At 29.2% G+C, this 13,272-nt stretch overlaps 1 protein-coding gene across 1 annotated transcript in view; it reads left to right on the top strand.

Moving 5' to 3' along the window:
- Positions 1 to 12,585, top strand: part of LOC143250007 (serine/threonine-protein kinase PLK2-like) — a 41,373-nt gene extending 28,788 nt beyond the window's left edge. Inside the window, exons 10-13 of the mRNA XM_076500641.1 lie at positions 2,539 to 2,704; positions 4,872 to 5,001; positions 11,056 to 11,172; positions 11,808 to 12,585. Of these exons, the coding sequence (XP_076356756.1) occupies positions 2,539 to 2,704; positions 4,872 to 5,001; positions 11,056 to 11,172; positions 11,808 to 12,017 (623 nt within the window). The 3' untranslated portion in view covers positions 12,018 to 12,585. The remainder of the gene's footprint in view (positions 1 to 2,538; positions 2,705 to 4,871; positions 5,002 to 11,055; positions 11,173 to 11,807) is intronic.
- The last annotated feature ends 687 nt before the right edge of the window (positions 12,586 to 13,272 follow it).

The following is a 13,272-nucleotide window of genomic DNA, read 5'->3' as shown; positions in this document are numbered from 1 at the left end:
ATAATAAATCTGTCATAGAACATACAAAGCATTTAGTCCCACAATGGAGAAAAAACAATATTTATAACAAAGCATACAAATGTGGATTCTAATTCAGAGAAGCAGAAGGGCAAACAACAGTTAGAACTCGGGAGCATAATAGGTATACAGACTCTATAACATTAACCTAACTGTAATAGTTCATCATTCCAGACAAAAAAAACATAAAATAATTCCAAAATAATAGGATATAAACCAGGTAGACAAAGAAAAGATGAAAGCATTTTTTTTAGGTCTACCTAACTGATAAGTCACTCACTCAACTTAGCATGGAAGTCAAGATACTCCTCTTGAAAACATTTAATTACTTAAGTGATTCAGGTTCTACTGGAGTAAATCCCATTAGAGTGGATAATGCTCCTGTCTTTCCTTGAGAAGACATAGGATTGAGTTCCAATTACTACCAATACAGAAAGTTTTTTTTCCCTGAAGACAGCAACAGGTGCACAACCAAAAAATGAGGGTGAAAATTAGTTAGTAATTAGCTAAAAAAGAAATTATTAATTGTTAATTAAACCTTGGTGATTGCATGAGGATGAATGACGTTTTCCTCAACTATAAGTATGTAAAGCTGTATTGGATGTCTTGAGTATTGAGAGCCACATTGGATTTCCTGAGTATTCAGAGCCACATATCATATTTTAAACATCTATTTACATTAATATTTCATTCCAACAAATTTAATTAGAAGTCTTTTCTATTGAGCTTGCACTCATGCTGCCATCAAAACATGTGCTTCAAAATTTCCAAATGTCTTTTATGCATTGCAGAACATTTGTCACTTACCCCTGTTTCTTGAAGCTCACCTTCCAGGTGTTGGGAAAACAGTTTTACCATGTCTCTAACACAATATAGATTCTCTGATGATTTTACTAGATTAATTTGGATGTCAACTGCAATTTTGATGCAAAGAATTGCACATATTAGAATTTCTATAAGTTATTTGGAGGCAGTTTTCCTGCAGTATTTGGGAAGGACATATAGCTGCATGGTCAGCTCTCATTGTTTGTCATATGTGTGCAGCTATATACAGGAGTTTCTAGTTGGTTTCATGGACAAGAAAATATCCCAGTTGTGTAGCTCTATTTTCTGTTTTTGTTTTTTTAATGAGGATGATCTGTTGTTCAGGTCTGTTGACTTCAGAATCTGCTAGACCTAGTTACTTCAGAATCTGCTAGACCTAGTTACTTCAGAATCTGCTAGACCTAGTTACTTCAGAATCTGCTAGACCTAGTTACTTCAGAATCTGCTAGACCTAGTTACTTCAGAATCTGCTAGACCTAGTTACTTCATAATCTGCTAGACCTAGTTACTTCAGAATCTGCTAGACCTAGTTACTTCAGAATCTGCTAGACCTAGTTACTTCAGAATCTGCTAGACCTAGTTACTTCAGAATCTGCTAGACCTAGTTACTTCAGAATCTGCTAGACCTAGTTACTTCAGAATCTGCTAGACCTAGTTACTTCACAATCTGCTAGACCTAGTTACTTCACAATCTGCTAGACCTAGTTACTTCAGAATCTGCTAGACCTAGTTACTTCACAATCTGCTAGACCTAGTTACTTCAGAATCTGCTAGACCTAGTTACTTCACAATCTGCTAGACCTAGTTACTTCACAATCTGCTAGACCTAGTTTCTTCACAATCTGCTAGACCTAGTTTCTTCACAATCTGCTAGACCTAGTTTCTTCACAATCTGCTAGACCTAGTTACTTCACAATCTGCTAGACCTAGTTACTTCACAATCTGCTAGACCTAGTTACTTCACAATCTGCTAGACCTAGTTACTTCACAATCTGCTAGACCTAGTTACTTCACAATCTGCTAGACCTAGTTACTTCACAATCTGCTAGACCTAGTTACTTCACAATCTGCTAGACCTAGTTACTTCACAATCTGCTAGACCTAGTTACTTCAGAATCTGCTAGACCAAGTTACTTCAGAATCTGCTAGACCAAGTTACTTCAGAATCTGCTAGACCAAGTTACTTCAGAATCTGCTAGACCTGGTTACTTCAGAATCTGCTAGACCTGGTTACTTCAGAATCTGCTAGACCTGGTTACTTCAGAATCTGCTAATTCTAGTTCTTTTGTTGGCTTTGTTTTCTGTTTTAAATATGTTACTGTATTTGTGTTGTGTTAGATGATTTAAATATTGAAACTTCCTGTATTTGTGTTGTGTTAGGTGGTTTAAATATAAAAATTATTGCTGTATTTGTGTTGTGTTAGATGATTTAAATATTGAAACTTCCTGTATTTGTGTTGTGTTAGGTGGTTTAAATATTAAAACTGTTGCTGTATTTGTGTTGTGTTAGATGATTAAAATATTAAAACTGTTGCTGTATTTGTGTTGTGTTAGATGGTTTAAATATGTAGGCTGTCAGTTTTTAATTTTTTTCAGAAGGTATATAATATGTAGATTGTTTACCATAAAGGAAAGTTTGATACAAAAAAAATGATTTATATAAGTAGAATGTTTGTGTTTCTTTCCTTCCACTAGCAGAAAATGGGGCCAACCTTCCTATTTTATCTGAAAATAGTGCATTATTCATCACAAAGTGGATTGATTATTCCAATAAGTATGGATTTGGTTTCCAGCTGTCAGACAACAGCGTAGGAGTTTTATTCAACGACACCACAAAAATGGGTCTTTCTGCTGATAAATTGTGAGAACTTAATTTTTATGTTAATTACAGTGTAGAGAAATTAACTAACTTTCCAGTTAACATTGTTTAACCCTTTTGTGACAGGACATGGATCAAAGGTCATGTCATTGCATTTGTTGACTTGCATTCAAAATTTTATTGAACTGCTATTTTATGTATTTATGTCAATAAGTTTGGTATCAAGTACTAGATTATAATTCAAACTTTAATGTTATACATGAGTTAATTTTGTAATCTAAATGTAAATATTAAAATAACACCTAAATATAGATTTTTATGAGTCATAGTTGAAATTAGATGTTTGTGATGTCAAAGTACGAAAGTCTATAGTTGTATAAATTAGGAATTCAGATTACCAGTATTTTCAAACTAGAATATAAAATAAAAATCTTGTATCTTTTTTATTTTGGTGAGATGTAGCTTATTTGCTGAATCAAATATGATGGCCCAGTTCTCCTCTTTCTGTTTTTGGAAACATTCCTTTATGTGCACTTACTTTAATATATAACATAAATAACCAATCAATAGCTCAGAATGTTTATCTAGTGGTTTGAAACATTCCTTTATGTGCACTTACTTTAATATATAACATAAATAATAAATCAACAGCTCAGAATGTTTATCTAGTGGTTTGAAACATTCCTTTATGTGCACTTACTTTAATATATAACATAAATAACCAATCAATAGCTCAGAATGTTTATCTAGTTGTTTGAAACATTCCTTTATGTGCACTTACTTTAATATATAACATAAATAATAAATCAACAGCTCAGAATGTTTATCTAGTGGTTTGAAACATTCCTTTATGTGCACTTACTTTAATATATAACATAAATAACCAATCAACAGCTCAGAATGTTTATCTAGTGGTTTGAAACATTCCTTTATGTGTACTTACTTTAGTATATAACATAAATAACCAATCAACAGCTCAGAATGTTTATCTAGTGCTTTGAAACATTCATTTATGTGTACTTACTTTAGTATATAACATAAATAACCAATCGACAGCTCAGAATGTTTATCTAGTTGTTTTCTCAGTTTATTAAAAGACTACCACCTTCTTCTGAACCAAGACTTCAAAGAACTAACAAAGCTATCCTGTCTTTAGAACTAACAAAGCTATCCTGTCTTTAGAACTAACAAAGCTATCCTGTCTTTAGAACTAACAAAGCTATCCTGTCTTTAGAACTAACAAAGCTATTCTGTCTTTAGAACTAACAAAGCTATCCTGTCTTGAGAACTAACAAAGCTATCCTGTCTTCAGAACTAACAAAGCTATCCTGTCTTCAGAATTAACAAAGCTATCCTGTCTTTAGAACTAACAAAGCTATTCTGTCTTTAGAACTAACAAAGCTATCCTGTCTTGAGAACTAACAAAGCTATCCTGTCTTGAGAACTAACAAAGCTATCCTGTCTTGAGAACTAACAAAGCTATCCTGTCTTCAGAATTAACAAAGCTATCCTGTCTTCAGAACTAACAAAGCTATCCTGTCTTCAGAACTAACAGAAATACACCAATAAAGACAATGTTGGAATTGTTATAGGTTTCCACAAAACATTAACTTGAAATCATAAAATAAATGTTTCATTATATTTTCTCCACATTGCTCTTTGTAAAAGTATTATGTTAAAACTATAGACATAATGTAATGTAAGAAACATGATCGCACATCTGGTCTAATTTTTGTTTTTCATCATGTATTAAATTTGCTATACCTTTGATCTCGATCAGTTGGTTGATATTAAAAAAATAAAAATGTGCTTGAACTTTGCTTACTCTCTAAAAACTCAGAGTAACAGTTAATATCTACAAGTTAATATAAAGAAAACTGAACAAACACGCCAAACAATAAAACAAAGAAATGTGATTGTTTCTTTATCCTACAATAAAATTGCTTATGAGAGTTCGTAAACTCAACTGGATTATTCTAAACTACTTGTTTATTAACATAGCCTGTTCGTGGATTCATGGTTTTGTTATCTATAGGATCTTGAAGTTAAAAGCTACATGAGTCGCACAAATTTTAACATAAATACTTTACTATAACAGATAATCCAGTTGTTTGCTATATTTTATGTAGAAAATGAGAAAGAATATGATGAGAGATAAAGAAAGACGGTTTTCGAATGTCTTAACAATTAACTTTTTGCATGCTATAAGGCGAGTGGAGTACTACGACCAAAGCAACAAGCTAAAAGTCTACAGCTCACCCAATGTGCCATCCATCCTTCTGGAGAAATACACCTTGTTAAGATATTTTACTCAGTATATGGAGGAAAATCTAATTGAGGTAATTAATTTTTATCTTATCCATATACTTCATGTTTTAGCATGTTTCAGCAGTTCAGATCTAAAAATTTGTGGTTTGTTGATGCAAGGACAGGCTGTTTTTTGAAAGGTTAATTTTCAAGTTTCAATGTTAGGTCAGACAAGTGTAGTTGAATAAGTGCTGTTAACTGGCTGCCTTACCTTTAATCTATCAGCCCCAGTCTAGGGATAGTCACACAGACATAGTACTTGGGTAGTTTCTACACTGAAATTGAAAACAAAGAGTTTCTTTATTTTTACATTTTAGATTCATTCATTGAGATATACTGATAATTTCAAACTTAGATTACTGAAGAACTTATAAGATGTAACAATATACTAATAAAATAAAGTATTTGAGTAGTTTATGTGAGTAAAGGATGCGAAATGTTTTTGTTGGACGTATCAGTCTAAAGTTATGAAACAACAGTTGGAAATATTTCTAACTCAGTTATACTTGCATTTCTGTGTGACTTAATAACATTAGATACTTTACTAAATGTTTAATTTTTTAAATTCTTACAAACTATGCATGCTTTCATTAGTTTGGGCTTTGTCTACATCAAGCTTTCTTTACATTTAGATGTAATTAAACTTACAATAAAGGTTAAGCTAAATCTTCCTGACCTCAGGCTTTGCTTAAGTGATGTATGTAATGGATGTGTGAGTGTTTAAAGAATAATAAATTAATATTTTTAGGTGATGTATGTAATGGATGTGTGTGTGTTTAAAGGATAATAAATTAACATTATTTTTAGGTGATGTATGTAATGGATGTGTGAGTGTTTAAATGATAATAAATTAACATGAATTATTTTTATGGTGACGTATGTAATGGATGTGCGAGTGTTTAAAGGGTAACAAATTAACATTAATTATTTTTAGGTGATGTATGTAATGGATGTGTGAGTGTTTAAATGATAACAAATTAACATGAATTATTTTTATGGTGATGTATGTAATGGATGTGTGAGTGTTTAAAAGATAATAAATTACCATTATTTTTAGGTGATGTATGTAATGGATGTGTGAGTGTTTAAAGGATAATAAATTACCATTATTTTCAGGTGATGTATGTAATGGCTGTGTGAATGTTTAAAGGATAATAAATTAACAGTAATTATTTTTAGGTGATGTATGTAATGGATATGTGAGTGTTTAAAGGATAACAAATTAACATTAATTATTTTTAGGTGATGTATGTGATGGATGTGTGAGTGTTTAAATGATAATAAATTAACATGAATTATTTTTATGGTGATGTATGTAATGGATATGTGTGTGTTTAAAGGATAATAAATTAACATTAATTATTTTTATGGTGATGTATGTAATGGATGTGTGTTTAAAGGATAACAAATTAATATGAATTATTTTTATGGTGATGTATGTAATGAATGTGAGAGTTTTTAAAGAGTAACAACTTAACATTAATTATTTTTAGGTGATGTATGTAATGGATGTGCGAGTGTTTAAAGAGTAACAAATTAACATGAATTATTTTTATGGTGATGTATGTAATGGATGTGTGAGTGTTTAAATGACAATAAATTAATATGAATTATTTTTATAGCAACGTATGTAATGGATGTGTGTGTGTTTAAAGGATAACAACTTAACAATAATTATTTTTAGGTGATGTATGTAATGGATGTGCGAGTGTTTAAAGGTTACAAATCAACATTAATTATTTTTAGGTGATGTATGTGATGGATGTGTGAGTGTTTAAATGATAATAAATTAACATTAATTATTTTTAGGTGATGTATGTGATGGATGTGTGAGTGTTTAAATGATAATAAATTAACATGAATTATTTTTAGGTGATGTATGTAATGGATGTGTGAGTGTTTAAAGGATAATAAATTAACATGAATTATTTTTATGGTGATGTATGTAATGGATGGGTGAGTGTTTAAATGACAATAAATTAACATGAATTATTTTGATAGTGATGTATGTAATGGATGTGTGAGTGTTTAAAGGATAACAAATTAACATGAATTATTTTTAACTGATGTATGTAATGGATGTGTGAGTGTTTAAAGGATAATAAATTAACATTATTTTTATGGTGATGTATGCAATAGATGTGTGAGTGATTAAATGATAATAAATTAACATGAATTATTTTTATGGTGATGTATGTCATGGATGTGTGAGTGTTTAAAGGATAACAAGATAACATTAATTATTTTTAACTGTTGTATGTAATGGATGTGTGAGTGTTTAAAGGATAATAAATTAACATTAATTATTTTTAACTGATGTATGTAATGGATGTGTGAGTGTTTAAATGACAATACATTAACATGAATTATTTTTATAGTGATGTATGTAATTGATGTGTGAGTGTTTAAAGGATAATAAATTAACATTATTTTTATGGTGATGTATGCAATGGATGTGTGAGTGTTTAAAAGATAATAAATTACCATTATTTTTAGGTGATGTATGTAATGGATGTGTGAGTGTTTAAAGGATAATAAATTACCATTATTTTCAGGTGATGTATGTAATGGCTGTGTGAATGTTTAAAGGATAATACATTAACAGTAATTATTTTTAGGTGATGTATGTAATGGATATGTGAGTGTTTAAAGGATAACAAATTAACATTAATTATTTTTAGGTGATGTATGTGATGGATATGTGTGTGTTTAAAGGATAATAAATTAACATTAATTATTTTTATGGTGATGTATGTAATGGATGTGTGTTTAAAGGATAACAAATTAATATTAATGATTTTTATGGTGATGTATGTAATGAATGTGAGAGTTTTTAAAGGGTAACAACTTAACATTAATTATTTTTAGGTGATGTATGTAATGGATGTGAGAGTGTTTAAAGAGTAACAAATTAACATGAATTATTTTTATGGTGATGTATGTAATGGATGTGTGAGTGTTTAAATGACAATAAATTAACATGAATTATTTTTATAGCAACGTATGTAATGGATGTGTGTGTGTTTAAAGGATAACTTAACAATAATTATTTTTAGGTGATGTATGTAATGGATGTGAGAGTGTTTAAAGCATAACTTAACAATAATTATTTTTAGGTGATGTATGTAATGGATGTGCGAGTGTTTAAAGGTTACAAATTAACATTAATTATTTTTAGGTGATGTATGTGATGGATGTGTGAGTGTTTAAATGATAATAAATTAACATTAATTATTTTTAGGTGATGTATGTGATGGATGTGTGAGTGTTTAAAGGATAATAAATTAACATGAATTATTTTTATGGTGATGTATGTAATGGATGGGTGAGTGTTTAAATGACAATAAATTAACATGAATTATTTTGATAGTGATGTATGTAATAGATGTGTGAGTGTTTAAATGACAATAAATTAACATGAATTATTTTTAACTGATGTATGTAATGGATGTGTGAGTGTTTAAAGGATAACAAATTAACATGAATTATTTTTAACTGATGTATGTAATGGATGTGTGAGTGTTTAAAGGATAATAAATTAACATTGTTTTTATGGTGATGTATGCAATGGATGTGTGAGTGATTAAATGATAATAAATTAACATGAATTATTTTTATGGTGATGTATGTCATGGATGTGTGAGTGTTTAAAGGATAACAAGATAACATTAATTATTTTTAACTGTTGTATGTAATGGATGTGTGAGTGTTTAAAGGATAATAAATTAACATTAATTATTTTTAACTGATGTATGTAATGGATGTGTGAGTGTTTAAATGACAATACATTAACATGAATTATTTTTATAGTGATGTATGTAATTGATGTGTGAGTGTTTAAAGGATAATAAATTAACATTATTTTTATGGTGGTGTATGCAATGGATGTGTGATGTTTAAATGATAATAAATTAACATTAATTATTTTTAACTGATGTATGTCATGGATGTGTGAGTGTTCAAAGGATAACAAATTAACATTATTTTTAGGTGATGTATGTAATGGAAGTGTGAGTGTTTAAAGGATAATAAATTAACATTATTTTTAGGTGATGTATGTAATGGATGTGTGAGTGTTTAAAGGATAATAAATTAACATTATTTTTAGGTGATGTATGTAATGGATGTGTGTGTGTTTAAAGAGTAACAAATTAACATTAATTATTTTTAGGTGATGTATGTAATGGATGTGTGTGTGTTCAAAGGATAATAAATCAACATTATTTTTAGGTGATGTATGTAATGGATGTGTGAGTGTTTAAATGATAATAAATTAACATTAATTATTTTTAGGTGATGTATGTAATGGATGTGTGAGTGTTTAAAGGATAATAAATTAACATTAATTATTTTTAACTGATGTATGTAATGGATGTGTGAGTGTTTAAAGGACAATAAATTAACATGAATTATTTTTATAGTGATGTATGTAATGGATGTGTGAGTGTTTAAATGACAATATATTAACATGAATTATTTTTATAGTGATGTATGTAATGGATGTGTGAGTGTTTAAATGACAATATATTAACATTAATTATTTTTATGGTGATGTATGTGTGGATGTTTAAATGATAATAAATTAACATTATTTTTAGGTGATGTATGTAATGGATCTGTGAGTGTTTAAAGGATAATAAATTAACATTATTTTTAGGTGATATATGTAATGGATGTGTGATGTTTAAATGATAATAAATTAACATTAATTATTTTTAACTGATGTGTGTCATGGATGTGTGAGTGTTTAAAGGATAACAAATTAACATTATTTTTAGGTGATGTATGTAATGGATGTGAGAGTGTTTAAAGGATAACAAATTAACATTATTTTTAGGTGATGTATGTAATGGATGTGAGAGTGTTTAAAGAGTAACAAATTAACATTAATTATTTTTAGGTGATGTATGTAATGGATGTGTGTGTGTTCAAAGGATAATAAATCAACATTATTTTTAGGTGATGTATGTAATGGATCTGTGAGTGTTTAAAGGATAATAAATTAACATTATTTTTAGGTGATATATGTAATGGATGTGTGATGTTTAAATGATAATAAATTAACATTAATTATTTTTAACTGATGTATGTCATGGATGTGTGAGTGTTCAAAGGATAACAAATTAACATTAATTTTAGGTGATGTATGTAATGGAAGTGTGAGTGTTTAAAGGATAACAAATTAACATTATTTTTAGGTGATGTATGTAATGGATGTGAGAGTGTTTAAAGAGTAACAAATTAACATTAATTATTTTTAGGTGATGTATGTAATGGATGTGTGTGTGTTCAAAGGATAATAAATCAACATTATTTTTAGGTGATGTATGTAATGGATGTGTGAGTGTTTAAATGATAATAAATTAACATTAATTATTTTTAACTGATGTATGTAATGGATGTGCGAGTGTTTAAATGATAATAAATTAACATTAATTATTTTTAACTGACGTATGTAATGGATGTGTGAGTGTTTAAATGACAATAAATTAACATGAATTATTTTTATAGTGATGTATGTAATGGATGTGTGAGTGTTTAAATGACAATATATTAACATTAATTATTTTTATGGTGATGTATGTGTGAATGTTTAAATGCTAATAAATTAACATTATTTTTAGGTGATGTATGTAATGGATGTGTAAGTGTTTAAATGATAATAAATTAACATGAATTAATTTTATGGTGACGTATGTAATGGATGTGCGAGTGTTTAAAGGGTAACAAATTAACATGAATTATTTTTATAGTGATGTATGTAATGGATGTGTGAGTGTTTAAAGGATAATAAATTAACATTATTTTTATGGTGATGTATGCAATGGATGTGTGAGTGATTAAATGATAATAAATTAACATGAATTATTTTTATGGTGATGTATGTCATGGATGTGTGAGTGTTTAAAGGATAACAAGATAACATTAATTATTTTTAACTGTTGTATGTAATGGATGTGTGAGTGTTTAAAGGATAATAAATTAATATTAATTATTTTTATGGTGATCTTAACTTTCACTGTCAGAAAAACATACAAAATGCACAACATTCCAATGTAATTGGTTTTTATTTTATATTGCATCAGGGTGGAGATATAAAGCAGCTTGAGGTAACTAAAAAGAAGAAAACCATTCCTTACATGAAACGCTGGGTAAGGACCTCCAGAGCCATTGTAATGCAGTTGAACTGTGGCACTCTTCAGGTAAGAAAGCAAATGAGTTATGTTTACCTTATTTTCGAAGCTTGATATAAAATCATTATTAGTTATAGAATTTAGTTTTAATTGCTTTATTACTCTTGCAAAAGAGTCACTGCTGATTGGTTAACGTTATTTTCTCGTACAAAACATTGACTGCTGATTGGTTAGTGTTCTGATCTCCTGTGAGATGGTGATTGCTGATTTATTCAATGTTCTGATCTTTAACTAGATGATGACTGTTGATTTGATAGCCTGAAGATGACCTAGGAAGGTCAAAACATTGTTTACTGCTTATCAGTAAAAGTGCTAATACCGATACCAGCCATTCTGAGATACATTTTTGACTGCTGACTTGTTAATATTCTGATTTTTAACAAGACAGTGACTACTACTTTTTTCCTATTGCAAGATTGTCACTGTTAAAGTGTAAAATTCTACCATAAACTGACTGCAAACATTAATTATGGAATTACTGCTGATATTTGAATCTTCTTTTTAGAATGATTAGTTGATTTTGTAAGTTACACAAATTTGTGTTTTAACAGAAGGTTTCATTTCTTGTTGTAAATTGTGTTCATGATATTAATAAAAATATTTTGTGAACAGTATTTAAGACAAAATTTGTATCTGTTTAACAGATGAATTTTTTTGTGGATCACACAAAACTTATTATTAGTGGAGGTAAACACCACGGCAAGTTGACGTACATCAACGAACTGCGTCACACTTCGACATTTTCAATTGCTGACATTTCACAATACGGGTGCAAATCGGATATTGTCTGCCGTATTCAGTATGCTCTGTCAGTTCTTCGGGAGTTTGCTGAACTGGAACAGGATGACCTTTAACCCTAGAACACTGTGATGTTTAACTGTGATTAGGTTTAATCATGTGATTTTTGTTGATAAAGAAGTTTGAGAGGAATCATATTTTTTTATTTATTTTTTCTCTTATAGTGCATGTTGTGATAAAAACAAGAAGTCTTTTTCAGTAGGGAAAGTGGCTTAACCAAAACTAGCTTAGTAATTATTTAATTTTTGTGTCAGGATCTTCATACAATTGAGTTGTTATGGTATTATTTAATCAAAATATTTTAAAATTCACTGTCTTCCTTGTTGCTCAAAGTTTATCATTTAGAGAACTGTACAGAAGTTTCAATGTGACTATGCAGTAAAATAGAAAATTCATTCACTATTTTTTGAGAGTAAATTTGGACTGTTGGTGATCAATAGGAAGATAACGTGTTATTGAAACCTTGTAGTTTAATTATGAAAAACAAAAGTTTACTAGATATGCTCGTGAATATGGCAGCCATATGATTACATATTTATATGTCAATATTTGTCTTCATTTTCATAAAGTGAACATTATAACTGTATGATGTAATACATTGCAATAAGTGCACAAAAATGTAGTTTGTACTATACAAACGTGTAACTTACAAACTAATTAATGTGTTTGAATATGCTAAGAAGTTAGTATTTGTTTCATTTGCTTTTGTTTGTGGTAGGCCTAAAACACTGGAATTTTTTTTTAATATTGTCAGTAGGTAAATATTAAATAAGTTAGACTAATAATTTATATAGAAGTTGGTGGTTGGGTAAACTTCTTTGAGACTTTGTGACTTTCTAGCACTGTCTTTACTGTTGGTTTGTGAGTACTATTGTTACAGTGACTTTTTGATTTGATTTAACAAAATTAACAGTGATATGTGAAAAACTTGTGTTCATCTGTTTCTACTGTGTGGTGATTCTTAGCACCAGATATGTAAATATTATACTTATATTACTTTCTCACTTATGTTTCTCTATACACTAACATTATTCTAGTAAAATAGTTCAGATGTTTCTCATAACTTTGAAAAAGGCTATTAACACGAGCATTTGTCGTCTCACCTTGAACTGCCATACTTTGATCTTAGAGTTTTTATTGCATGTTAACCACAAGCTTCACAGATATTATTGTCTTCACATCAAATCTTCATTCAACTGAGTGTGACTGAAGTGTGATTTGTCATCTTATAAACCGTTGTTTTTTCAGGAGACTCCTTGAATACAAGGAAGGTTTTATAAACTTCTGGTATTCCATGTTTTACCAACATTT

Source organism: Tachypleus tridentatus, chromosome 4, assembly GCF_004210375.1.
Source record: "Tachypleus tridentatus isolate NWPU-2018 chromosome 4, ASM421037v1, whole genome shotgun sequence".
Taxonomy (NCBI): Eukaryota; Metazoa; Arthropoda; class Merostomata; order Xiphosura; family Limulidae; genus Tachypleus; species Tachypleus tridentatus.
This window is presented reverse-complemented; position numbering and strand designations above follow the sequence as displayed.